General features: G+C 32.1%; 1 protein-coding gene across 5 annotated transcripts in view; it reads left to right on the top strand.

Annotated features, from left to right (window-relative positions):
- The window catches only part of LOC149078975 (cell adhesion molecule Dscam1-like), a 348,553-nt gene that overhangs the window by 212,926 nt on the left and 108,126 nt on the right, over positions 1-27,501 (top strand). For all 5 annotated transcript variants that reach the window (XR_016193867.1, XM_089241217.1, XM_089241216.1 and 2 more), the window contains exons 11-14: positions 8,380-8,547; positions 10,907-11,054; positions 14,708-14,856; positions 17,413-17,544. Coding sequence is in view for 4 of the 5 variants with exons in the window: in XM_089241217.1 (XP_089097343.1) it covers positions 8,380-8,547; positions 10,907-11,054; positions 14,708-14,856; positions 17,413-17,544 (597 nt within the window). In the remaining variant the exon portion in view is untranslated. The remainder of the gene's footprint in view (positions 1-8,379; positions 8,548-10,906; positions 11,055-14,707; positions 14,857-17,412; positions 17,545-27,501) is intronic.

The following is a 27,501-nucleotide window of genomic DNA, read 5'->3' as shown; positions in this document are numbered from 1 at the left end:
AGTTCTTAAAACACAGATTTTCTATTAGCAGAAGATTAAAAGAAGTAAGAAAATGTAGATTCTAATTAATCTTCATGTTAAAAAGAGTCCTTAAAGGCCCAAAACAGTAATTAAAATGATATTTTCTATCGGAATAGTTTCTTCATTTGCATAGTGACATTTGATGATTTGTGCAAAGTAAAAAGTCAAAAATTTACTATATTCTTTCAAAATTTTCCATTTAACTTCGTTCTTGGGGGACTGCTTTTTCTTTGATTATCTTTATTTTTATACAGGGAAGGGGGAAAAAGACTAACTTAAAGCATGTTTTTTTCCCCGGTTTTTTTTTTTTTATATTTTTTTCCCCACTGGGGCATAAAGGGAATCCACATTCTGCTTCGACCCAGGATTCGAAGAACCTAATTACCGGAGAAGTCGCATTGCGGTGTTTTCAAACAAAGTCGTATTTCTTCTTTTGCTGTTACCTTTTTAGCTAAAACGGATCCAATTAAACCATCAATTACCTGATGGATTTTCTTTTTTTCTTAATTTCTAGTTACTGTTTCTAAGTATAACAGAACGTTTGAATTTGTATTTTAAGCACAACATTGAATTATTATCCTCCTCGTTATTTCTAACGTAGTATCGACCGAAAAAAAAAATCGGCTCGAATAATAAGATTTTCCATACACACGCAACTTTATGTGACTTTATCCTTCTCTCAAAGGAATAACTTTTGAACGCTTTTCTATAAAGAAGAGTAATTAAATTATTTAAATTGAACTAAATTTCCACCAGTCATAATTGAGTATAGTTTTGTATTTTAATTATTTATACAGTGGATATACATATAATTGATTAGTTGCAATTTTTCGACTAAAATTTTTGAATAAATAATTTTTTGTTCCTTAGTAAAATTTGGAATCCTTTGTCAAGAACAAATTTACAAATTGGATGATTTAATAATAAGTTAAAATGTGGCCAAAGTATACGTAAATAAATGTTAATTAATATTTGCTCTCTTTCAACATTGCAGACAGATTTTTAGAACTATTTTAAACATCACAGAAGCACGTTTTATTCACATTCCAGTATAAATACGGCATTTAATGTAATAAAATTAGTGGCTTGCAAAGTTTTAATGCATCTTTTATATAATGGAATTATCTCTTTCGCAATACAGTTGAAATAAACTAATATCTTATACCAGGATAATAAGTGAAGTTTAATCAGTAACGTATCAAATATACCAATGAAATTGTATGTTTTTATTTTACTCTAAAATAAAAAAAAATCCTGAAAATCTTTTTTTCTGGAACTGACAGTGATATATATTTACTTATAACAATTTATGAGCGTCTGTGTCTCTGCTTAGAAAAATTATAATCATTGTAAACTATTAAACACATGTATCATTGAATTTAAGAAATTGAAAATCAGTTTTTAAACTTGGATATTACTTATGGTAAACAATCTAGATAACTTTAATGAAAGTTGTAGTATAAATTTTTTTCAGTATGAAATCTTTAGTATCACTCAAAAATATATGCTTGCCATGTCTTTTGAGAAAAGAAAGCCATGCTTGTTAATCCAGTATTTAATAAACAAAAAAAATAGATAATATAAATAAATAATATGAAGAATAAGAATAAATAATATAAATAACACGAATAAAGGATGTAACGAACACGAATAAAGGATGTAACGAACACGAATAAAGGATTTAACGAACACGAATAAAGGATGTAACGAACACGAATAAAGGATGTAACGAACACGAATAAAGGATGTAACGAACACGAATAAAAGATATACCAGACAAGAATAAAAGATATAAATACAATTAAATGGCTGTTACTGCCAAAGACAAAATTCGGACACTCCGTGAAGTAGCCAGCCCAGTTGCCCGGCCAATGCCGGAATTCAGTCGTTAGCCAGGTTTTTGCCGACCCCTATATATGTCGATTTCCTGTATATCCTTATATATGTATCACTTTGATATCCGTGATGAGATTCCTTTGTATTCCTTAGCTAACCATAATTATTAAGGTTAGCTATGTCTAATTATAAATTATCATAATTATCACAAAAAATACGCCAACGTGGCGATGACTCCGAATCATAGGGAGTCCATATAGGGATGTAGAGATATTTATGCATGAAGTCGGCAAAAGCCTCGCGAAAACCTGAATTTCGGATATTGGCCAGGCCAACTGGTCTGGCCACATCGAGAAGTGACTAACTTCGAATTCAAGCTTTGGTACTAACATATAACATATGTATTTGTTATATCCAAGAAATACATATACATATTGCAAGCACTATAAATGAATAGTATAAGTGTGTAAATTATGAGAGATCGTTATAAGAGAGTATTGAAATTATATCAATGATTTATAAGCTATATTGTTCGATATTTTATTACTGAAAGTTTCCGCCGTTTGATGCAAATCCTCATATATCTCCCAAATTTGATTTCTCTTACAGTTTGTGCTCTCACTCAAGTATATCAAGTGCACAGTATATCGAACAAAATAAATACTTCCTAGGGAAAAATTTAAACATCGAAATGAACCACCATCTTGAAATAGCATGTTGATTGAAAATGGCTGGTGAGGGAAAATAATTTAGAACACCATCAGATCTTTCTCAGAAATTCTTTGGTGAAAGAACATCAATGAAGAACAACAACCATACATCGCCCTTTTTTTTCTTCCTTTCACCAATTTACAACGCTTAATCCTTTGAACTTTCTACTTAACATTTTAATTCTTAGTAATAAACTCTTAATGCAGAATAGGTTTATTTGGAAACACCCGTGATTCTTGATAGGAAAATTACATTCCCTATCATTAAATATAATTTCGCCAGTGAAAATACCATCACACTCCGTTGTAGTTAATTCCCACCAATCAAGAGGGTAGCCGCGAAAACAATCATTTTTACGCGTCTTAATACTTGGCTGGTTATAAATCTCGGAATTTCTGGTACAATCATTATTAAGTTGGGAGAGTTCAAGGAAAGACACTTTTCCTCTTTTTGTCATGTTCAGCGAATGCCATTTTGTGAAATTCTTAAGTAGTAGCAAATGTAGCGGCCTATAACTTCGATACATCATATTAGGTCTCCATGATCCTTTAATGCGTGAGGTCAATAATATATTATTCATGTGAGAACCACAAGAAGAGCCACCGAATATTTGTTTTCTGCCAATCTGTATGTGACGGCAGCAATTAGTAGGAAATTTAGATGCTAATTAAAGCAATTGTATATGTATAAGAGAAAATCTATTTCTAGGAAATTTGCGTGAAACAATCATTTAAGCATCTGAAGAAGTAAAATTGTATCAAACAAAATACTAAATAATTAGCACAATTTCACATAAACATTTTATATAATCATCTAGTAATGCACCTACTGAGTGATAACTAATGTTCCTAATGTTTATATTAATGTCATTCACAATCTTTGTTGTTGTTTTTTTTAATTTTGTGTATATATTTCACCATAGCATAATTTAACTTTCACGTCGTTTCCTTCTCTGTAAAAGTTATCTGACGACATATAAGAAGAGCTCGTAAGAGCTTTTGAAGAAGGAGAAATACAGGTGCATGTATATGTGTGGTTATGTAAATTTAAATTTATGTGTTTGCATAAGGAAGGTCGAAGTAGGTTGGTTCTGGTGTTTTCCCAAAGATGCCAGTCCTCGAACATTCATTCAATATAAGTTGCAAGAATTTTAAGGATGTTATTCACATAAAAGTAAATTCGTTTATGCAATAGCATTCATCCCTATACAACTATTTACACTGACGTACAATATATTGCGACTATCATCAATTTATAGTTATCAAATATACATACAATATATACAGGGGTTGGACAAATTAATATGCACAGCTGTGAAATGAGACAAAATCTTTATTAATAGGCTGTTGGCCCTCATTTTGCATTAATTACAGCTTGTATCCGTCGTGAGATGAACAAACATAAGTCATGCACCACAGTCACGAGGATAAGTAGCCACTCCTCGTGGAAAAAGGTCACTAATTCAGAACGTGTCTTTGGAGGTGGAAACCTACTGCGCAGTTTGGCCTCCAAAATACCCCACAAAGGTTCAATTATATTAAGATCCAGGGTAACACGAGGTGTTGCAGTTCATCATCGTGTTCATCAAGCCAGTCTCCGACAATTCCAGCGGTGCGAACGGGCGAATTACATCTTGGAACACAGGTCGAGAATCAGGGAACTAATATTGCACCATTGAATTAAGATGGCCGGCCAGAATATTGATATAAACCGATGCTTTAACCAGGACAACAAGTGTGTCGAGACCACGGTGAGACATCACGCCCCACTGCAACACCCCTCCATGCTTAAGTGTAGGTAGGAGACAGTCTACGTCATAGGCTTGTGCTTGCGTTCTCCAAACGTAAGCACGTCCGTTAATCTGGAATAATGTGAACGACGATTCGTCCGACCATTGTTGTTGTGCCCAATTCTTATGTTCGTGACACCGTCTTTGTCGTTTCAAGGCATTGCATGGTGTCACCAATGATTTTGGAATAGTCGCTCAGCCTTGTATGTTTGCTGCATGCAGTTCACGGCGGATAGTTTTTGTCAATACACCTTCCTGTAGATGTGTGCTCATCTCAGATGTTATCTGGGATGCTGTGCTTTCTTGTGCTTTGTGGACACACACACACACGCACGCACGCACATCAAAACCCTTCTGGGTCTATCATCCATCTTCGACTTTCGGCCACTGTTATGCTTGGTAGATGATGTCTTTGGCAATGACGATAGGCTGTCATTGCCATCGACACAGTACTTCTCCGGACACCAACCCGTAAACATCATTGATGCATTAGAATTTTTTCCGACATTATTATTCGGAAAAATTTTATCATGTTTTGAAAAGTAAAGGTTTAAGTTATTGTGTTGTAAGTTGGGAAATCGTTCGAAAAGTGGTGCAATATATGAATCCAGTAATGTTGTTGGGAATCGTGTAAGTTACACGATGTAACTATGTATAAAAGAATATATTATCATTCAGTTTAGTCCTTCAATCACCTTCACTTGAAACGCATTTAATAAAGTATTGGTGAATGACAACTCGATCTCTAGCTAATGGGAATTTTATAGCGTAATTGTTCGTGTGCTGTTTGTTCTTGTATTACCTGTTTTTTCTTTATTTATTTCCATGCAAAACTCCAGAGCATAATAAAGTACGTCGAGATAAACCAACATCAGCCTCTATAGGTGGTGATGGGTAATTATACTCTTTGACTTGCAGTGAACATTGGTTGATGAGGGAAAATTCCAGCATACGATGGTAAACAGGGACTTACTTATATTTGTTCGATCTGCGCCGATAACCAGAATTTATTTAGCGGAATAAGGAAAAAAAGATTTTAAAGCAAGGAGCAGCTTATATTCGGTTGTCATGAATGCCCCCCCCCCCCCCCGATAGCGACCTTTGAAAGGAAATTTGATAAGCTTAACGAGGTTATACCTGAACTGATGACAAACATATTTTTAAGCGTTGAATTTTACCGTTAGTTTATTTTTGTGAATTATTCCTTCGAGTTGCTATATTTAGGGTACGAAAACAATTTTTTATTTGTATTGGCATTATACAGGGGGATTCTAGAATTCCCTTCTTCGCCTTTTACTTACGAACCGTCGATTCTAGATGCATACTTCGAGCTAGAAAAAGTATCCAAATAACGTGTAGTATTAGATGTGCCATTCATGTTCCAAGGGTTTGTACAGTGATTAAATTGAAAATGCGTGCGGGTAAAATGGTTTACCCGCATTTAACGCTGTTTATTTTCAAACTATTCTTCGTTTCTTGAATTCATTAAATATTGCACTTTTTGTTGGCATCAGGAGTCTCAATGGTACACCAGTAAAATACTATACGCAATGTAAACTCTGCACTCTTCATATATTATACATATTCGGATCGTTGTTATGATTTATCTTTACGTGTTATTCAATCTCTCTTTCATTTTTATTTTTTTCCCAGCCACCTTGTTGGGCAAAATGGCCTTCTCCATATATATTATATATATTATATATATATATATATATATATATATATATATATATATATATATATATATATATATATATATATATATATATATATATATATATATACATATATACATATATACATATATACATATATATATATATATATATATATATATAGTAAGTAGTATTTATGAAAGACATAACAAACATCATCCACATTAATTCAAAATATTATTTTTATATATAACGTCGATCACAAAAAGAGCAAAAATAGACGTTGAAAGTCAATCAAGTCTACACCTGATTAATGAATCTCAAACCTATAATAAAAACTGATGAAAAATGAGATAAAAATATCAAAATAATGTTTTTTTCCTTAATATGTAAATGCAATTAAAAAATAATATAAGCTAATCGAGGAAGAGAGAATTTCAATTACGGTCAACACTGGAAACAATGTCCGTGCCAAAAAAAATAATAATTGATCATGCAGTTTTCTAAATAGCTAAAAATAAAGCTCACAGAAATTCAGTAAGCTCCTGTATGTTGTAGAAAAAAAAAGAAAAGTGCGGAATATGTGAAATGGAATGCTAAGGGCAAATACACACTGAACGCAAGAAAAGAAACAGTTCAGTTATTACGGCTCTCTGAGTATCACTTAAGAGGGTGCATTAGGATGTAATATTCTATTCCCTAGAAGAAAAAAAAGCATGCAAGATAGGAAAGAAAAAGTAAAATTAAGTCAGGAGCAGGATCTTGATATCCTCCGTACTAATGTGTCATTATCCTGATCTTAAATTGTTCGGCGGGCGCCTGTTAATGTTCTGCAAGTGGCGCCCTCTATATCACCAATTTGCAGAGGTTCCCATTTTTTCTTCTTTTTTTTTTTTTTCATCTCCATGATATCCTCCACGTTTCCCTTGAAAAATCCAAGCCCAAAGAGATAAGCGTACACTTCACTTAATGCCTCACCTATTCTTTTATACGCATTTCCCCTCTTCTTCTCGCATCAACAGTTCGTCAGGAATTCGAATGGATATCATTTGTATTTGAATAGGCAAGGTGATTCAAAGTCCATGGGGCAATATTTAAGAGGTGACGTAAGACTACTAAACAAGTAGTACTTTTGGTTATGGAATGAATTGTCGAATTGCAATAGCAAAGGCGGTAGATGGTGTTTTTATAGGGTGCAGAACAGCACCTCTTCATTTTGCAATAATGTATACTCCACATGTATTATCAAAATGGATCTCGAACTTAAATATACACCATTCGTTAGAATGTCATGAATTTTCAAAATTTGAGAAAAAAAAAGTTTTATAAATTCCAAAAATATAAATTGGACAATTCGAGGTCCATTTTACTAACACATGTTGAATAAACATTTCAGCAAAATTTTCAGAATTTTGTTCTGTAGATTTTTTTTAATTTTACGGATAAACTCTCTTAATAACTGCTGAGAAAACCACGTTCAAAGTGGTTCTTTTTTGTATGCATTTACACTATTAATTCATTGGTTTTTATTTTTAGTTCATTTTGAAGAACAAATTGACAGTTTGTGTGGTACTAAATTTTTAGTATACTCTATTCGCAACTGACTAAAACCATTTCTGAAGCCTTTTTTGAAATTCGACTTCAAAGGTCGTGACAAACCTGAAGTTGACCACATTTCCTCGCTACAAATACGTGAAATCAAGAAACGCTACTAAAGAAATACAGGATAACGTCAATGAACACCAAAAAGTTATCAAAGTTATGCAAAAAGTTGTGTTTTATCACTGAAAAATAACCTAAGGCAAAAAATGAAGCGCTACTGTAAATCGCAATGGATTGAATTGTAATTCACGAGTTAAAAACATTTGGTTTGACAAATATCCGAGATGAGCGTTTATACGTATGACTGTAATTAAATATTACAATTGTAATCATAATCATTGATTATATGATAATTTATCACATGATAATATATTACTAACTCTCCCACTAGAATTGACCAGATATCTCTCTTTGAAATAAAGGGCTTAGATATTTTGTATAATACTGATTCCTCAGTATATTGGATTACCTTATCCCCTTTACTTTTCGCCTGCAGAAAATCGGGAGGAAGCTTATTTCATAAAAAAGATATGACCTTTTGGGGGAATTTAATGATTTCTTCTGTCGGGGAGAAGGATAAATTATTTATTTCAGCAAAGTCGTAGTGAGATCCGGTGACGACCTGGACATTCTTATAAAAGGATCATCCAAATATTCAGTAGAATGATATTTTCATGTGATCACTGATAATTTCCTCCACTGATTTGATTTATTTCTGATATTGACATAATTGCTATTTTAAATAATGGCCATTAATTTCAGACGATGGAACGTTCCAGAGCATACTAAGCAGCTCCCATATACATGTCTTGGAAAATGGTTCTTTGGCTATCACTGTTTCACAAAAATCAGACGCAGGCAAATACATGTGTGAGACGAGCAACGATGTTGGGGAACCTCTGAGACATACAGTCCGTCTCACGGTGCATTGTAAGTTGCATTCTGTTGAATTTATGAACATCCAAAAACCAGTCGAAGCACTATTTACTGAATGTCTATGAATAAAATTAGAGACTTATTTTTGAAGTAAATTCTATTTTAGGAAAGTTCTTTGTTTTATATAATATGATTTTCCAGCGACATGTTATGGATTACGTTATTTCAAACTAATATTTTTAGACATTTGCGTCATTAAACCGATTACCGTATTTTTTTCTTATTTTTAAACAATTGAAAATAAATGGCTAATGTGTTAATGTGTTTCGGCTTTACATATGTTAGTGAATGCGATGAATTTGACGTATCTTTTGTGGCGAAGAATTTTGAAAACTATACCATCTATTTTTATTCGTCATTTTCTTACTTGATCTGAATATCTTTCACAAAATCACATTAACTATCATTTTGAACCAAAAATAATGATCACATTTCTCCGAAAGCGCAGCATGTGAGTATGCACCGCATATGGGGGTGGTGAAACATTAAAATATATTTCTGAGAACAACGTAAGCTCATTAGGCACTTTTCCAGGAAAATTAAACTTCATGTACTTATTCTTTATTGCATTATACAAACCTCTATTGGTTTAAAAAGTGAGTGGTTCACTTCGCAGTCGGTCCTGAATAGTCGAAATGAAATCCAATAAGTTGATTCTTATGTATTATAAAGACGATGCTTTTAAAAAAATAAAAACTATAACGTTGGTACCGCATATCAGTATACAGTAAGTGCAAAAAGTCGTAAGCGCAGCGGCAAATACCTCAAGAAATACGATATTCCTCAATGAACTTTTGTTCCTTTTATGTAGATTTTAAAACATGCTATACTAGTTAAAATAATCAAAATATTATTACTCTATATTCGAAACATTCAATTAATGACATAAATTATCAAAAATATTTTTGAACATTGAATACTGATTTATATGACTAAGTAAATCGAGTGAGGTATTACACACTCAATAGGTTATTTCTATTCGTTTAAGACAAGTATGTGTCATCAATTTTCCAGAAAAATAGTTTAAAAAAATTATAAAATAGTGTATTGAAATCAAGAGCTAAAAAAAAACAATTGAACCTGCATAATATAAATATTTTATATTATTTATTATGTATAGTAAAGTTTACATTTAATGTAAACGTATGTGTGTAATGGCATAGTTCAGTAGTTTTCGACCTTTTCAACTCTCGGAGCCTTTACTGGGCTATAATTTCTATAGAATAGCCATTAAAAATAATGATATTTTATTCATTCATCGATCTAATTTATTTATTTATTGTATTTTCCTCGAAGGGCCGCGGAGCTCCTGGGGAGTGCACATGGAGCACCGCTTGAGAACTGCTAACATTGTTTATATGCGTGTATACCGAATTTTTCATTTAATGCATACTTTGTCATACACACACTTCATTCAAAAAAATACAGAAGTATATAATAACACGAATAATCCAAAGACGGGAAAATACGGACATCGCCGAAAACGAGGCCAAAGATGGGCAAAGTTTCCCAAGCTATTACTAAATTCACTAACCAATGTAATGACACAGCAAACCGCAGTGGATTAAAATGAATTTTACGACCGAAAGACAACGTTGAACATTAGAAATATTTGTATTTGCAGTCGTAATTATCATAACGGACTTCATAAGTTGGAAAATAATTTCAATACTTTATCTGAATAAAAATAAAAATTAGAGTACACTTCGTTGAACATACGTTAGAAATGAGACATTTTTGCAATAAAAGGTCTGAAAATATACCGATAATATACCAATATAGAATATATAGCTTTTATGTTAAGTTCATAAGTAATGTTTATTGAACATAACTTCTGATGTGGATAAAATTTTCTATGAACGAACAAATGAAAAAAACTTGGTATTTTTTCCTTTATGTTACAGTAAAAAAGCCATACACGTATGAAATCAATAATTTTAAAATGTAAGAGCTCTGCTAGGTAATCCGATTTCAGATACATAGAACATGAAGAACATATTGTTCATGAATAAATATGACAAAATACCTACGTATGTTTCTGGGACATGTAGATTTTTTAAGTGCTTCAAGTCAGTAATTGCTTTTCTTTGTAAAAAACAGGGAAAAAATCATACATACAAGTATGAGTTTTTAGGAAAAAAAGAAATGAAATATTCATTTATTTTCAAAGTACATAAACACTGTCGTATATGTTTATGACTTGTTTTAAAGTTGAATAAGCATATAAATAAATTTTAGACGTGAGCCTCTCCGGTTTATTTAAACATGATGATGCATTTTATGCACTTCATCTTTACTCACTCTTGGTAAGTCTTACAATACCATGTTCAATTTTACTTTCTCATTTGTAAAGCCGCCCCTCAGGTGCAAGCTTCAACGCCTGTTGTTCACGTCAGAAAATCTGAAGAAGCCAAATTCTCTTGCTCAGCATCAGGAGATCCTCCTCTAAGTATCATCTGGAGTAGAGAAGGATTCCCTCTCAGCCTTTATCCGGGAAACAGGTAATTTCTGCTTCTTCCTTTTTTTTTTCATTTTTATATTCAATTTTTTTTCCTCGACATTATACTATTTTTCTTTCCTGTCTTTCCTTTTCAAAATCTCTTCAAAGAATCGCTGTTTATCTCTTTTTTCCATTCTGTTATATATCTTTTTAGTTTTTTAAGAAACATCCCTCTACCTGGAAGTAAGTATCTTATTACATTATTGGGTTTTTTCCTGATTTTTTATTTTTATTTTTAGAAAAGTAAGAAAATAAAATAATCATTAATTTTTAAGAAAGAGAGAAAATGTCTGATTTTTTTTCTTCAAAATATTATCCACGATTTTCTTTAAAGAAACGTTGATTATTTTTACTTTCAGTTATTTTTCTATATGAAAAAATATCCATGATTTAAGGAATAGAGTGAGGACTTGATGTAAACAATAACTGCTTATAATTTTTTTTTCTTGGATATATTTCTCCAAAGCTGTTATTTATTTGATTTTTTTTGTTTATCATACATATTCGTTTTCATTTTTTTAAATAATTTATTAAATAATGTAGATTTTTAAAAAAGAATGGGAAAAGTAACATTTTTGCCATTATCTCTCTTTATGTATCCACTGATTAGAAATAATTTCTTTTGACACAAGTAATTGAAACAAGAAAACTGCATTTTTTATGTAACTATGATTACACTTAATCTATTAGTTAACTGTTGCAAATTAATTTTCAATAACGATGACAATATTATTCATGGTTGCATTTATTTGTAAAATGAATAAAACCGAAAACTAATCCATAATAACATACATTAATCAGATTGTGAAAAGAAAGACTTTTACAATTTATCTACGTGATTTCAATTACAGTATTGAAATATTTTCTATTCAAGATAACTCAAATAATGATGCATATGTTTCGGTAAAAGTATTAAATCTGGTAATTATATATAATTACTGCGCGATCATTTTTTCAAGGTTGGCGAATTTTGCGAACCTCAAATAACATTTACCGGTGATTATAATAGGCCTAGCTCGTATTAGTAAATATTATAAATCATCAATGAATTATTACAGGACATTTTACAGAAACTTCAGTCTAGTATGATGGATTCGATCGCTTACGTTGATCTTAATTAAAAATTTCGATGAATGTGGAGAAAGCTAACATTACAATGCTGATGATAATTTATACGTTGATATTCTTATTTTCTTTAAATTCAGTTTTCATATAGGAATACGAGCGGTGCATTTATCACGTACGGGATATACTGATGAGTGATTGAATTCAAGTGATATTTCCGTATCATTTCATCAATATGTATCATACTTGCAAACTTCATTTGGAAGTAATGAGTAATCACAGATAAAAGGAAAATTTATCACACCTACCGAGACACTTGTGATTATGCATAATTATCGACGACTGTAGAAAACTATCAATTTATCGTATTTACCGTAACATAAACATACATGTTTACATTGACCAGAAAATGCGTCAGCACATTCTAATTAGTCATAAATTTAACACTGAATTCTTTTGAACAGCTTCAAAACTTACAGGAAAAATACAGGAATATTTCTAAATATTATTGGTCATGCTCAACAGCAGGTATCTTAACCCTTTCAGACCCTGGAGCCACAAATTGTAGGTTGCTTTATCTCATTGCAATTTTTTTTTTTTTTTTTTGACCTGAGGAAGTCAAGTCCTTATCTAGAGGATTGTGTGCATTTTCAGTTGAAAATATGGTGAACATGACCTTTTACGGAACTCATCATAGGTCATCACTTAAAGTTGAACTTTCGGGGAGTTTATAGAACGCCTTGCAGGAGAAAGTGCCTCCACAAAAAGTGTGTGATTTATAACAAAATTTAGCAATATAAATTCTGGAAAACATTACATGTAAAGATAAATATAACCTTCATTATGTTGGCTGAGAAAAATTGAATAAACTGAATTATTTCTTCACAAAATAAAAACTGAAAAAATGAAAACTTGCTCAAATTTATGTTTTCGAAGAACTTTGCTGAATATCAAAAATGCAAAAATGTTTTGAAATTGTAAAAAGAATGAATGCGTTATGAATGAAAGGGTTAAAAGTTAGGAATTGATTAGACGTGTAAAAACACTTGGAAAACGTCTGACCAATACGTTTATTATTGACCTTTTTGGGCAGTTCACAAATAAAATTATCTCTGATGTTGAAATAGTTCTGCTAGAGGAATTTCTTCTTCAAACAAAAACCCAGTTCCTGAAGCACCAGATCAAAATTCTGATTTTTGATTTGGACCCGTTCGTTCCTCTATAGTATTTTTCAAATACGTAGGAAAGTGTCAAAACTTATCGACTCTTTTTGTTTGTCGGTTCAAGAATAAGTGATACTACCAAGATCACACCTCAGTAATGTGGTGACAATAGTATCAAATTAATTTTTTCACTGGTATATTTGAATTTCGGAAACAAATCATTGTACAATACTGCTTGGCAATGGGGGGGGGGAGGAAGATTGTTATCTCGTTCATAAGCTGTGTCCATCAGAAACTGGTTTGTTGTTTTGAGCATATGAAATAGAGTAGCAACACATTTTTTCCTACCGAATACAACTTAAATATTGATACAACCTCTGAAGTATTGGTTGCTGCGTTTAGGCTATGAACCACATTTTATGGTGGGGGGTCCCAATATCATTTTTAATTGTGTATGTATGTATATATATTACTGTAAATGTGATAAATTCGATTATAATACATAATTGCTGGTTATCGTGCATGATCGCTGAGCATTTTTTTTAGTTTGAAAAATTTCCCTAAAATAACCAATTTTATAGCGAATATGCATAGTGTCGAACCGACGTTGGTAGATTTGATAAATTTACCTAAATTAGTAAATTTTACTGGCGATTATGCATAATACCCAAGCACGCGTCATTAGTAAACGAGATAAATCGTATATGATAATTCATACTTGCATTGTGTAATTATATCAGGGTACGGTCCTGAACTTTTATAAAATTGTATCGGGGTTCAACAATATTCATCACACATGCTAGACTCATTTCTAATTGATAAAATTCGCATTTTACACTAGGGTATTTTACGTATTCATGTTTAAGGGCAATAATTTTTAAGTATTTATCAAATTTACAAACGACACTTGGGCGCATTACGTATATTCTTCGGTAGAAGTGATAAATTTAGGTTATATATACATAATAACCGGTTATTATGTATGTAACCGACGATGTACATATGGAACGATTTATCACATTTACTGTAGAACATTTACATTTACTTATTTATATTTTCTTATTTATTACCCTTTTGTTTTCTTTATATATATTTTTTTTCCTGCCACCTCGTTGGCCAATTTGCTGGCTTGAGATTCTGCAGTGATATTTATATAAACATATAAAAGCTGACAAATACGTGTTTCAAAAATATTTCTTCTAAGTGTGCTTATTAGCATATTCGATCTGGAAAACTTCAAATCCATGCGTAGAAAAACAAAGCTTTAATTAAAATTAAGGTTCTGCATATAATTTGCATACATTCAAATTCTAATTTATTATAGTTCAATTGCATATCGTGTATCATAATGTGTTCATCATCACCTAAATGATTATTGAGTGTAACTGCCCCTCCCCTTTTCTTTTTCATTTCCTTGTTATTCAAGATACATGACCAAAGAAAGTGACTCAGGAGAAGCAAAAATCTCAGAAGTCGTGATAAAATCAAGTCAAAGAAAAGACTCAGATACTTTCACTTGCACCGCTTCAAACCCATTTGGTGAGAGCAAAGCTACCGTAAGACTGATAGTACAAGGTAAGAGAACCAAAAAAAAAAAAAATGTTGTTCATTCTTATCTATTTATTTCGTTTATTATTATTTTTAACACAAAAATAATCACATATGGAGAAATGTCCACTTGAGTTTTTTTATTGCTCGATCTCAAAATAAAGGAAAATGAAATTTTGCACTTTCGGTGATTTTAATAAACAATAAGAAATATCAATATTTTAATGCAGTCGACGCCGCTTATTAAAATCACGGGTAATGGTACCATTCGGGTATTATTTTCACTTTTGCGAAGAACGAAACGGATAATAACCATATCTTGGATAAAAATTCGTTTATAATTATCGGGATGTCGCATAATGCCAATATTTTCTCTGCGATTTGTTTTTTTTTGCATTTTGGAGCTAAGGTTTAACCACTTTTTTTTCCGTCCAAGTTACCGTTATTATTAGGGCTCGGATTTCTGTCCTTGCATTTTTTTTTTTTTTTGCATATCTCTCGCTATTTTTACGTTATAGAGCTTATTTGCACAATTTTAAGGCGTATTTTGCATATTTCATAATTTTCGATGGAAACTAAATTCTTTCCTCGCTATTCCAATCAAGAATTAGACTGGTTTTTGCGGTTCCTGTCCGATGAGAGCTCCCAGGGCTAGGATTTTTATACACTAAAAATAGAACATTGCTGCTGATTGGTAAAAAATCCTGAAACTCGGGTTTTTCAACCAATCAACAGTGACATTGAATTTTTGGAGCAGAAAAATACTAGCCCTTCAAGGACACTGGCGTGTGGGTGTAAATACATTAATCATCTGAATCGGTGTAGGTGATGGTAACTCGTGGGAAAAGTTCGCGAAAATTCGTAAATGGGGGATTTTTTAGCGTTTGTGGGAAATTTTGAGTTTTTACTAAATAAAAAGAATGATTTAATTATTTTAATTTTGTGCGATGCTTTTCTAAAGTTTAATACCGTAGTTGGCTAGGTATTTTCACCTATAGACAGCCGCACATTAATTCTGAATTTTTAGGGAAAAACTTACTCAAAAAGAGGAAATTTCGGGTGGATGAGATTAGTTAGTGAAAGTACGAATTTTTTTTCATACAAAATAAGTAATGATTCAAAATAATTAAAACTGCATCGACACTTGGCATTACCATATTATTTTGCTAAAACTTATGTTATTTGAGATAGGAATGAAAAAATTTTTGGACATATTTTTCGTTTTATAGGGCATATTTAGTTCTTTAAGACCATAAATGAATTTTTATAGAGCATATTCAGAAGTTTTTAAAACATAAAAATCCTAGCTCTAGTTATTAAGTTGCAAAACTGTGTAGGATGTTAGAAGGTGTTTTTCCCACCCCCTTCCATTATTAACAAATATTTCTGTACTTTTTGTCATAATCAGCCCATATACATGTACGTGTAGAGCTTATTTTGCAATAGCATTTCTATAATGAAGGTAAATGTATGAGGGAATAAAAAAAAGTATTTCCCTAAAGTTCTTGATCAGTTCCTTTCAGTTGGCTAGATTGAAATCCCTTTTTCTGAGAGATTTTCTCAAATAATGATTTTCTCTATAATAAATAAATAATTTTTTTCAAATATGAAACGTATTGCACATTAGAAAAATATCATAATTCGTGATATACATTAGACAGTTCCATTCAATGGTTCCTCACCATGGCTGAAAAATGAAATTGTAGGATTTCTGCTTGAAGTAAAAAAAAAAGAAAAATCCCGTTTCAAAATAGAACAATAAAAATGGAACGATTGCACATTTTGCAACCAATTTTGTGAAAAATAAAAACAGAATTGTGTCACGTTTCTTACAAATGTCCGTTTACCATACCTCTTGCCCGACCAAACGGAATGTATGGTCACCGTACTTGCAAACGGGACTTTTTCGGATATAAATATTTTTCAGTTATTGTTATCCGAAACCCGAAGTCTCTATGTGATCACATTAAGCGGCGTGGACTGTACTATACGATCCCAGTATATAATGTTTAAGCCTCTTATACTGTCTTATATAAATTCATACTTCTTTTTTTCAATAGGCGAGTCAAGATGAATACAAACCTAGTTTCCTAAACTTCGTTATTACTTTTGAAAAACTCGCGTGAAAACTTACCTAGAGACTTTTTCCTTATCCTCATTAGATTCCATACGAGTTTTAAATCGTATTTTTTTCCCATTTATATATTTTTTCTTAGTGTAACCAGCAAAGAAACCTTTTTTCTCTCTATAGTTACGTTGGAAAAGACAGAAAAAGTAACTTAAGTTTAATTTAAATTTCACGAGAATTGTTTACTTACTTTTTTCCGTCTCTCTATCTTTCTTTCTTTTTTTTTTTGGTTCTTACTTGCAGTGAACAATTCAATAATAAAAAGGACTAACGTATCTCTTGTTCTAGGTCTGTGTGTGTGATTTAAGCAATGAAGCTTAGGGAGTTGAGAAACAAAATTGCAGAGTATAAAAGTAAAAAAAAATGGAAACTGCTGTTCTATCTCGTTTCCTTCTTTAATTTACTTTTTCATTTCCATCTCTCATTGTTTTTTGTCTCTTTTTTTGTCTATCCAGAGCCCCCGGATCCCCCAAGTGATCTTCAGGCTACGGAGGTAACGAGCAACTCCATTAGCGTGTCCTGGAGCTCAAGTCACCAGGGTAACAACCCCATCACTTCCTATGTCCTCAGCTACCGGCAGAATTCGGGTGAGTTGCCAGTCGATTCCCGTTGTTTTATTCCTCTTACCTTCTTTTCGCTCCAGAGATTATGAGCTTATATTTTTTTTACTATTATATACCGTTAGAAGAAGAATGAGGGAAAAAGATTCTAATTTCAAGTTGCATTCATGGAGGCCCAAAGTAAATTTCATTGATCTATTTACAGTCGAAAAACAAACTGTCGACATTAGATGAAATAATTTCATTCTGTTCAATTTTGCGTGAATCTACATCTACAATGTTCAATCCGTATCATGGACGAATACGTATAATTAAATGTACATAGACTAGGTTGGATGTTTTTTAGCTTGTTTTTTTTTTTCAAATGAGGCGAATAAACATGAAAGGAAATTGTTTTTAATTTAGGCTGTCGTTTAATGAAACTTGTTCTCGTGTGTTTTTCTACCAAAAAAAAAAAAATTTTATTTATTTCGAAAATAAATTATAAATAATACCTGAGAAGAAAAGAACGGCAATTTTTTTTACTTTTTATATTTTTCAAGTTTTGGAAAAAATTGTGAAAATATGTTGAAACTTGTATAAAATCCAAGCTCGTGATGAAATTTGAATTCGTATAAAAGTGTATTCTTAATTTGATATTTTATCACTTTTAAGTACACATATTAGAGAAAAAAAAAAGAGATATTGATTTCTTATTTTTTTTCCATAAATTATACATTATGTGTATATATATACAACTGTTTTTCTGTGTCTGTCTGTGTATGTTCTCTATACAAATCCGACATTTTCGGCCGATCACCGCATATGAATATGTAAATATTGCATATATACCAAACAGGGTCTGATTTAAACGGCAGGCTATTGTAAATGTTAGTCAGAACTGGACAAACACCCGAAGTGGGTGAAACACTGCCAAGCAACAATGGATTCTATGCCTCAACGATGACTTTTGGTGTGACAACGTGACAACTCTTGTTTACTTTGTTACCGTTTTCCCTTTGTTTGTTTTTCTTTGTTTTTTGTTTTTTTTGTTTTTACGTATGCAACATGCAAAGGACATATCGTGATAAAATTTTACGCGTGATAGCAATTACATTACAATATTAAACAACTGGTATAGATTTTTATATAAGCAATGAAGCAAATTATCTCTAAGCCAATCACTTTGTACTCTCATGATTTATCACGAGAAATTCCAACACGGCAGAGAAATTCGTTATTTTATATACTGTATATTTGGGATTATTTTATTATATATTCTTTCTTCCTCCGCCATGACAAAATGTCGATCACAAAACATGAAAGCAATACATGGTGTATGGGAAATATTAAAGATTTATCCAAGATAAACTGTATTTCTTCTTCGACAGATACGTATTAATATGAGCTTACGAAAATTTATGTTCTGCCAACGTAAAAATTCTTCAGAAATAATTTTCAGAATCATTTTGACACTATCGTGTGACATTTTCACAATGATCTATTTATTACATGTTTTGTCTATAGTACTTGATCCTTGTATCATAACTCATTTATTCCATATTTAAAATTGTTTTATTTTATACTCTGATACATGTCCCGTGTGGGATAAATGAGTTGTTAAGAACGTATACACGTCTATAAAAATGTGCACTATTCTAACATATCCATGATTTACATACACCAGTGTTCAAAAACTCAACTCGTAAAATCATAAGCATAAGGAGCAACGAAAGAATCTTTTTTCAGTGATTATGTCTGTATTACTCTTAAAACGTTTGGTAAGATAACATTTATAATATACAAATATGTGTGTATGTGTGTGTGTGTGTATATATATATATATATATATATATATATATATATATATATATCAGCTACATTTTAAATTAAATTGCTAATAAGTAAAAAGTAAAATTTTTTTTTTAGCTTTATTTCCGATTCATTATTATTGACGATTTTATTTCTATTTATACATAAATTTCAAAAGTTGTCAGAGATGCAATATTTATCCAAGATTTATTCTTTCAAAATCTGAAGTCAAAGGATTCTATTCATTTTCCTTACATTTGAAAAACATTCGCACTCGTTGACTTTATAAATATAAATCTTGCAGCTAAACGTTCATTTTGTTTGCATACATTAGAAACCGAAAAGAAATAAACTTTCAAAAGATAAACAATTCAACTGGGATCATCCATTCCTAGAAAAATTCGTCGAATTCGTAGAAATTATCGCACTGAATAAGGAAATGCATTTTCTTCAATTTAAATGTATTGAATTCTCCAGTCTGGGAGAGAAAAGGAAAACAACGCAGTTTGTAAATTTGAATCGAATACATTTCGATACATTTTCGATTTCGACTAATTCGAAAAAATTCCGAAAAAGATTTGACATCTGACTGTAAATCAAAAGAACACATTCGTATACGATATTTTTACACGGAAAAGCCTATTCAATCGAAACAAAAGACATGCTCTTGTTCTCTTGGAACAAACATTTGAGGGAAAAATAGTTATAACAATTATTTCCTCAAATTTTCTGACGGTGATAGAAAAAATAATATTTTATGTATAGGTGTCTTATTTCAATTATCGTTCACCCATATGAATATGCGACCTGAGGTGTCGCTTATAGTACGAGAAATAATTCCATTGTTTCTGGTCACATAACGTTTGGAATACTTACAAATGTACTCCGAAAATTTTTACACGTAAATGATCTTTGTTTTTTATATTGAGAATAGACTTTTTTTCATAGTCAATGCCACGGTATTATTTTTTAAATTATTTTTGGAAAAATAATTTAACAAAATATATTTCGAATTTTACAGCATATACAGGGTTTTTCTGAAGAAGTGCAATGCCTCAAACAACGCACATAAAATAAAATGTAGTGAAGTATTACTTTGCAAATATATAACTACCTGCTCTGCTCGTGTATGTGATTCATACTAGAGAGAGAAAAATATTCGGATTGATAAATCTCTGTAACAAGGAAAGGGTTGTCGTTAATTGGTCGACATCTACCAGTAAATTCAAAATATAAAATGGAAAGAATATGACCTCAACTTATATAGGGTGTCCCGTAAATAGAGTACAAACTATATAGGGAGGTAAAGAACATGAAATAGTTCGAGAGTTGTTTTGGAACCCAATAATCGAAACGTCATCGTACTTTGTTAGGCGACGCTGTTCGTGACACCGCTGTAGGAAAAATAGGAGATATTTCCTCATTGTTTTTTTCTGCCAGCACCCTGTACGTATTTGCTGCAATCTTCTTCCTACGGCAGTGATTGTAACTTCGTCAAGTTGAGCAAAATTCCTTTAAAAATTCTCCCTTGTTAGTAAATTTGTCTCACTATTTTCAATCAATTTGGTGCCATCTACCGAGGAAAACACGTATTCGAGTATTTCACACTAAAAAAATATTGCACTGCTTTTTTACTTTTTCGAAAAAATTATTTTCTTTGATGAAGTCTCGAAATTTACCACGTGAACGGGATTCGAATGTATTACATATTTCCACTCCAGTGCTTACTTTACCAAACACCAACTCCGGTCAATTTCCAACGAATGGAACTGAAGACACCATCTATCGGTGGTCGCCTCAAGATCGGTAGATAGATTCTGATGTTCTCTAGTCGGATTCGATCGGTGGACCTTGACGGTAACCTTAATAGTGGAAGACGAGAATTTTACCTCGGCGCCACTCGAGTATCCAATCCAGTGCTGTCATGAACAGCGCGGCCTAGCGACTTACGATAACGTTTCCGGTCATGGGTTCATATGCGTCCCTAAATTCTTTTGATGTTATCAACATCTGCTTACAGTCTGTGCCTCTTTTTACTGGACACTCTGTGTACAAAACTGATTCTGAATTTTTATCTTCAAACTGGCTGCTGTAAACAACGTTTAAACAACTCTTTGCACATATGCAAAAGTCCGCATTTCGGGGTTGAGAAGTATCTTCAAATCAGCATTTTAAGAAAGGCCGCATTTAGAGAAAGAGTATATTAAAATGTTTGTATAAATTAAATTAAAAATAGTAAATATTTAGTCACTGTACATACTTTACTATAATAATACATGCGACTTCGGAACAACATGTGTGTGTAAATACCCAACAATATTCAGTTTCACTTCAAATTTCGTCGAGGAGGGAAAATACATTTTCAAATTTTAGGTAATTTTTAATAGAATTGTTTCTCTGCTTTTCATTTTAAAAAAAAACAATACTCCGATCTTTTTACAAAACTAAGCCTTAAAATTTTGTAAAAGAGTGGGATTGCACTTGAAAATTATGATTTTTTTCGGAAAACGCTATACGTATGAACAGGGTATCCTTTAGGTGATAAGGCGGCCTTTATCTCGTCAACCATCCGTCGTGGAGGTATGATTTTAATTGAAAAGAACATTCAAAACCAGGTCAAAAATTACCCTGTACCAGTTTTGAGAGTGAAAATACAGTGTGCAGCACAAAAACTGCCTACTCCCTCATTTATGATGTAACTCAAAAAACAACAGATAGGTGGCGCTGACGTACACAAGTCAAAAATAGGTACACAATTAACGAACAGAATGCCTCCAGATCGTTTATTACAGCGGTAAGTGTTCCACATGACCACCACCACAGGGGATAACACCTTGCAGTCGAGTCACCAATCCAGCAACGGCGGAGTGCAGCAGGTGCACATACACGGTTTACAACGGTGAACTGGTTGTAGATTATTTTTTATTTCGGTTATGTTTCAGGTTTTCATTTATTTTTAAAGTTTCTACGAACTTTTTGCCCACCCTGTATATACAATCAAACTTCGTTAGTTCGTCACCCGGTTAGCACGTCACTCTGCTTACCGGGTCACTTTTTGGAAGTCCCAATTGTCCTCAGGAAGGAATTGGCAGAGCTATGGCTTACTCCGTTTAACGAATCACTCCGCTTACTAAGTCATATTTTTGCTCTCCCAAGAGTGACTCATTAACGAGGTTTGACTGTATATATACAGAAAGGAAAATATATGAAGGAGAAATAATATACATATAATAGAATTTGTGCATGAGTTAAATAGAATCTATGCAGTGAGTCTTCATCAGGGGAACCCCATGATGATTCTAAAAGAATAGGTATTTCTGGATGATCGCTATGTTTAATTGCACTTAAAATGTCAACCCTTTTTTCCCGACGCCTGCAAAAACATGTTGGGTGAATAAAATGGAAAGAAAGTGAGCAAAATTATATTGGGGAAATACATTATTTGAAAATATACTGAGCTTTCGTTTATAAACAAAATGAAAAGCATGAGAAAAATATATACAAAATTTTAAAATATACAGAAATTACAGGGAACTTAAAAAAATTATCAAAATAATAAATTAAAAAAATCCAAAATCTAGTCAAAAATTATTCAACAATCACCGGACATATCTTAAGGAGGGGGATACATTTGCGTTGTTTTGTGTAAACAACTCAAATGTATATATATGTGAGTGTGAATATACTACAGATATTTCGTAATTTCCCAACTTCAAGTAGCTCCAAGTCTAAACAATGTGCATTACACATGCGCTGACTCCATTATGGTATTCGTGAACAATGTTGAAATAAGGTTAGTTCATATGTTATTCATAGTATGATTTATGTTTATTTCGCCTCGCCCTTTTCACAACGTAACATATATATATACTTTTTTTTTCTTTTCTTAGCATTACGAATGCATCGGTATAAGTAGTAGTGGAATGTGCGTTTCTGGAGACGGTCTCCCATAGACGCTTCTACGGCCCAGAAACGCACATTTTACTACAACTGGTACATACACTATCGCAATATTTTTTTGTTTTTGTTTTTTTGCTTCCGTGGATAAACACAATGTTTTGTTTGTACATTTACAATCCAGAAAAAAAACAAAAATATTTTTCTTTGCCCTTCCTCTGTACCCATCGCACCAACTTTCTATGCGTGAGAGAAAAAAGATGGTCATAATCCAACATCTTCTTTTCTGGAACCGAGAAGAACATCAACGTGATAATTTCTCACAAATATTTAGGTGCGGTTCACCATCTTAACAATTCATACCGAGGAGAGGTTTTTCTGTTTTTCTTTCTGCCTTCCCTTATTTATTTATTTTTTTTTTTTGGTATTTTCTCAATTTTTTTTTCCTCCTTGAAATTTCTGAACTAAAAAAGGAAAGAAAAAGACATTGAAAGTTTTTCTTTCGGACTAACTCTTGAATTTTGAGCTAAGGACATTTTTTTTTTTTTTCACTCTTACGGTTGAAAGGAAAAACGGATGGCAACACAAAAAAAAGTAAATAGCAAAAAAGGAGGGAAAACAACTAAAAGTTAGTTTTTCTTTCTTATATTCAGTATATCCTTATATGCTGTTCATTTTGTGATACTTTTTTTTTCCTTCTTTTTTCAAGAGAATTATTATCCTGGAAATGGCGTAAAAAAAAATCCCCACGCATTGTCTAGAATTTTGATTAATTCCCAGGTTCATCGTTCAGCGAGCTTTTAATCTCCTAAAAATTTTAATGGATCCATAGCGTGATTTTTTTTTTTGTTACTTTCCTGAGTCGTTTATCTATACTTCACAGTACTTGGTGCGTATGATGCACCAAATAATATTTTTTTTTTCATTTTATTTTATTTAATATATACTTTTTCCCCTTCGTATATATCCGTTTTCCCACCCTACTTTTATTCGCTGTTAGTCAGCAAACCGGAAAACACTTTAAGCTGTCAACTGATGCGTGCTTATGCTTCCATCACTTCAGAACGGAACACAATCTTTTGTTATTTAAAACATTTAGAGAGATAAACAAAAAAATTTTAAATATATATATATATATATATATATATATTCACGGTAGATCATATTTCTTAATTTATAACATACCACTGGCTTCAATTTTTTTTCGCCCATCATTTTTATAACACGTATTAAAATGTTTTTTGCGTCTTTCAAATTAATTTTCTTAAGAGCATCATTAAATCGAGAGTGCATAACAAATTTATGATTATACTGTGCTCATGTGATAAACAAAATTGAGGGAAATATTTGAAGGGGCGGGGATGTCGTATTTAATAGTGCCGTAATACGATGATTAGTTTGATGTATAATGGTTTTGTCTTTTAGTGATATTTAATCTTAGCCGTTGAATGAACATAGTTCATTATATGTAAGAAATGAAATAAAACCTTTGAATTTTCAAAATGATTAGAAATGACTTTGTTTCAAATGTTATTGTTAGAAAGCGGTTGAATACTACTATTTTGTGAATTGGTGTACCAGCTAACAAGGTGAAAAGTTCATTAAGAAATTCTTGAACTGATTGGTTAAGCATTTAATGTGTGGCTTTTTTCCTTCACTAGTCACAAACTCCAGTCGGTCCGACCATGTAACAATCTATTACGAAACAGTTATGTTAGTTATCTTCAATCGCACTTTTTTCAAATAAATTTAAGGCTCGTTAATATTTATCTATCGTATACAATTTTAAGAAAATCATAACATTGCTGCCGTTAACTTATAATACCCATCTCTAATGATGTTGTAGATATTTTCATACTCGATTCTGTATATTGGATTCATATATTTTTTAATTCATATCATTTATTTCCAAGCTACCTTCTAGAAGCTAAACAAAATCTAAAGGTTCAAAAAATATTATAAAACGGTATTATTCTGTTTTTTGCATTTTTTTTTATTCAAAATTTGCAATATAACTTGAGGGAGAGGAATCGATCCCTCATATAGATGTATATCCCCTTCGTGCTATAGGTACACGCGCATACCTCATTTTTAATGTTTCAAATGGTTTTCAATGATTCATTTTTCAAGACCTGAGATACAAATTAATTAATTAACTATAGAATTAATCAATTAATTGTTTTTTGTCTTTTAAAGGCAATATTGGCGTGCAATAAACACAGATAAATGAGAAAAAAAAATTTGAATACTCAGTTTTGGGTCAGGTAGGAAGAGAATATGAATAAATTTTTTTGTAACACTCGAACCTTTTATACAAATAAAGATATTTTTCTAATCATTTATGAATCATAAACATAAATCATATAACTCAGAGAATAGAATCGAAAGAAAACAAGATCATTCTTGATAGGCGAAAAGAAATACCATACTTTTTTCCCCCTTTCAAACTTTCAAGATGAAATAAAAAATGATATTTGGAGAAGTTTTGTTTGTTTTTCTCTCCTTGAAAACAGAAACTCAATACATTGCATTTGAAACTGAAGTGCAGAAAATAACAAAGATCGATATATGTCAATAAAATATTTTGTCAGTAACGTTTTGTACACAGTAAATAAATGGAAACCGATAACTTTAATACCCACTGTTCTGTAGAATCTACCATTCGGGAAAATCTCCTGTAATTTATTTTCCCGAGATTCTCCATCTCCTCTCTCTCTGTCCGTTCTCTTGCATTGAATGTTATTTCCGTTCTCCTCTCTCTCTCTCTCTCTCTCTCTCTGTTAAACCAACGCTGAGAGCATTGTTCGATTAATCGGGAAGCAAACATATCCAAGAAAGAACAAAATAATCAAACAGAAAAAAAAGGGTAAAAAAGAAAGAAATGACCAAGAAAAGTAGGGCCAAGAAAAATGAAGAAACAAGGAACATAAAACAAAACGATTCCATCCAGCAATCATGATGTGGCTTAAGGTATCGCATCTCTCATTTCCTATCCATTGATGATGATAACGATTCCATTACTGACGATGCTTGCGCGAAACATCTTTTGGATGGTTATGAGAGATGAATGATAGGGACTTTCCTCCGCTTTAACCGAACCAATGCTTCAACGGGGTCACCGATGAATTCTGCCCGCATCTTATACGGGTTTTAGAAAAGCTTAATCAAAAAACTATATATAGAAAAGAGCACCGAGAGAAATACATTTTCGACCTCATATCGTAACATCAAAGCACTCTGAAGAATTTGTAAAAAAAATTACCTTTTTCATATTTCATGTTCCATGAAGCCTAATGGTACATTCCTTATATTCAATGGATGATCAGAGAATCGACGAAGGAAAAAAAAGGAATGCATTGCGAGAAAATTGAATTTCGCGGAAGCGTCAAAGAATGAAAGATCATATGAAGGATGAATATAGAGTATATATATATATAGTATACTCGAAATAAATTAAATACGTACGAGCTTTGGTGCTCACTGTCACCGTGAACTTCGTGTAATTCCAATTTATATTCAAAATAAGCATTGGAACATGCGTCGTAATTTTTTTTTGTAAATTCCATTGGGTAATGGAAAACATACGGACATCATTGTTTGATGGTGTTAAATACAATGATATTAGGACCTGAAAAACAGATTTTCCGTTCACCAGAACTACCATAATTTTACTTGTATCTGTGTGTTCTAGAATATTTTGAATTATAATGTTTTCAAAGAATGCGTATAATTCTGTATTTACAGGGTGTTTCAGGAGGAAAGTCTAAGAGGAATAAAGATCCTGTAATTCAATTTAAACCAAAAGTAAAAATTAAAAAAAAAATCAGTACATCAGGGAAACAGCTTTGGCAGTTTGATTTAGTAGAGAAGTCGTAGCCAATTATCGTTTATTGACTTTGACTAGCTCCTTCTCAAAAATTTTCGAAATTATTATCAAAAGGCAATTGTTGAAGTTGATAATAAACGAGAGTAATTTACGTATAATAATTACGGATTAATAATGAAATTAGAATGAATTCAGAAAGAGAAAGGCCTGTGAAACCAACCTTCTTTGCTTCTAAGATTACCGACTAAGGCTTTGGGTAAGGGCAAAAATGTCGAAGTTGTTTATCTTTACTTCCATAAGACATTCGATCGGATCCATCATAGTAAACTCTTGAAGCGTTCACACGAGATTGGCATTGGAGGCAACTTGCTGAATCGGATAGAATCGTGCTTAAGCGATAGGCGAGAACGGAAAATTTTCTGATTGGACAGGTGGGTCTCAGTGAAGCCTCTCAAGGATGTGCCCTTGGG

Source organism: Pholcus phalangioides, unplaced genomic scaffold (assembly GCF_987345545.1).
Source record: "Pholcus phalangioides strain wild (caught in Gottingen) unplaced genomic scaffold, Ppha-v1.0 ptg000013l_1, whole genome shotgun sequence".
Taxonomy (NCBI): Eukaryota; Metazoa; Arthropoda; class Arachnida; order Araneae; family Pholcidae; genus Pholcus; species Pholcus phalangioides.
The sequence above is the reverse complement of the archived record's forward strand: the minus strand, read 5'-3'. Positions and strand labels throughout refer to the sequence as shown.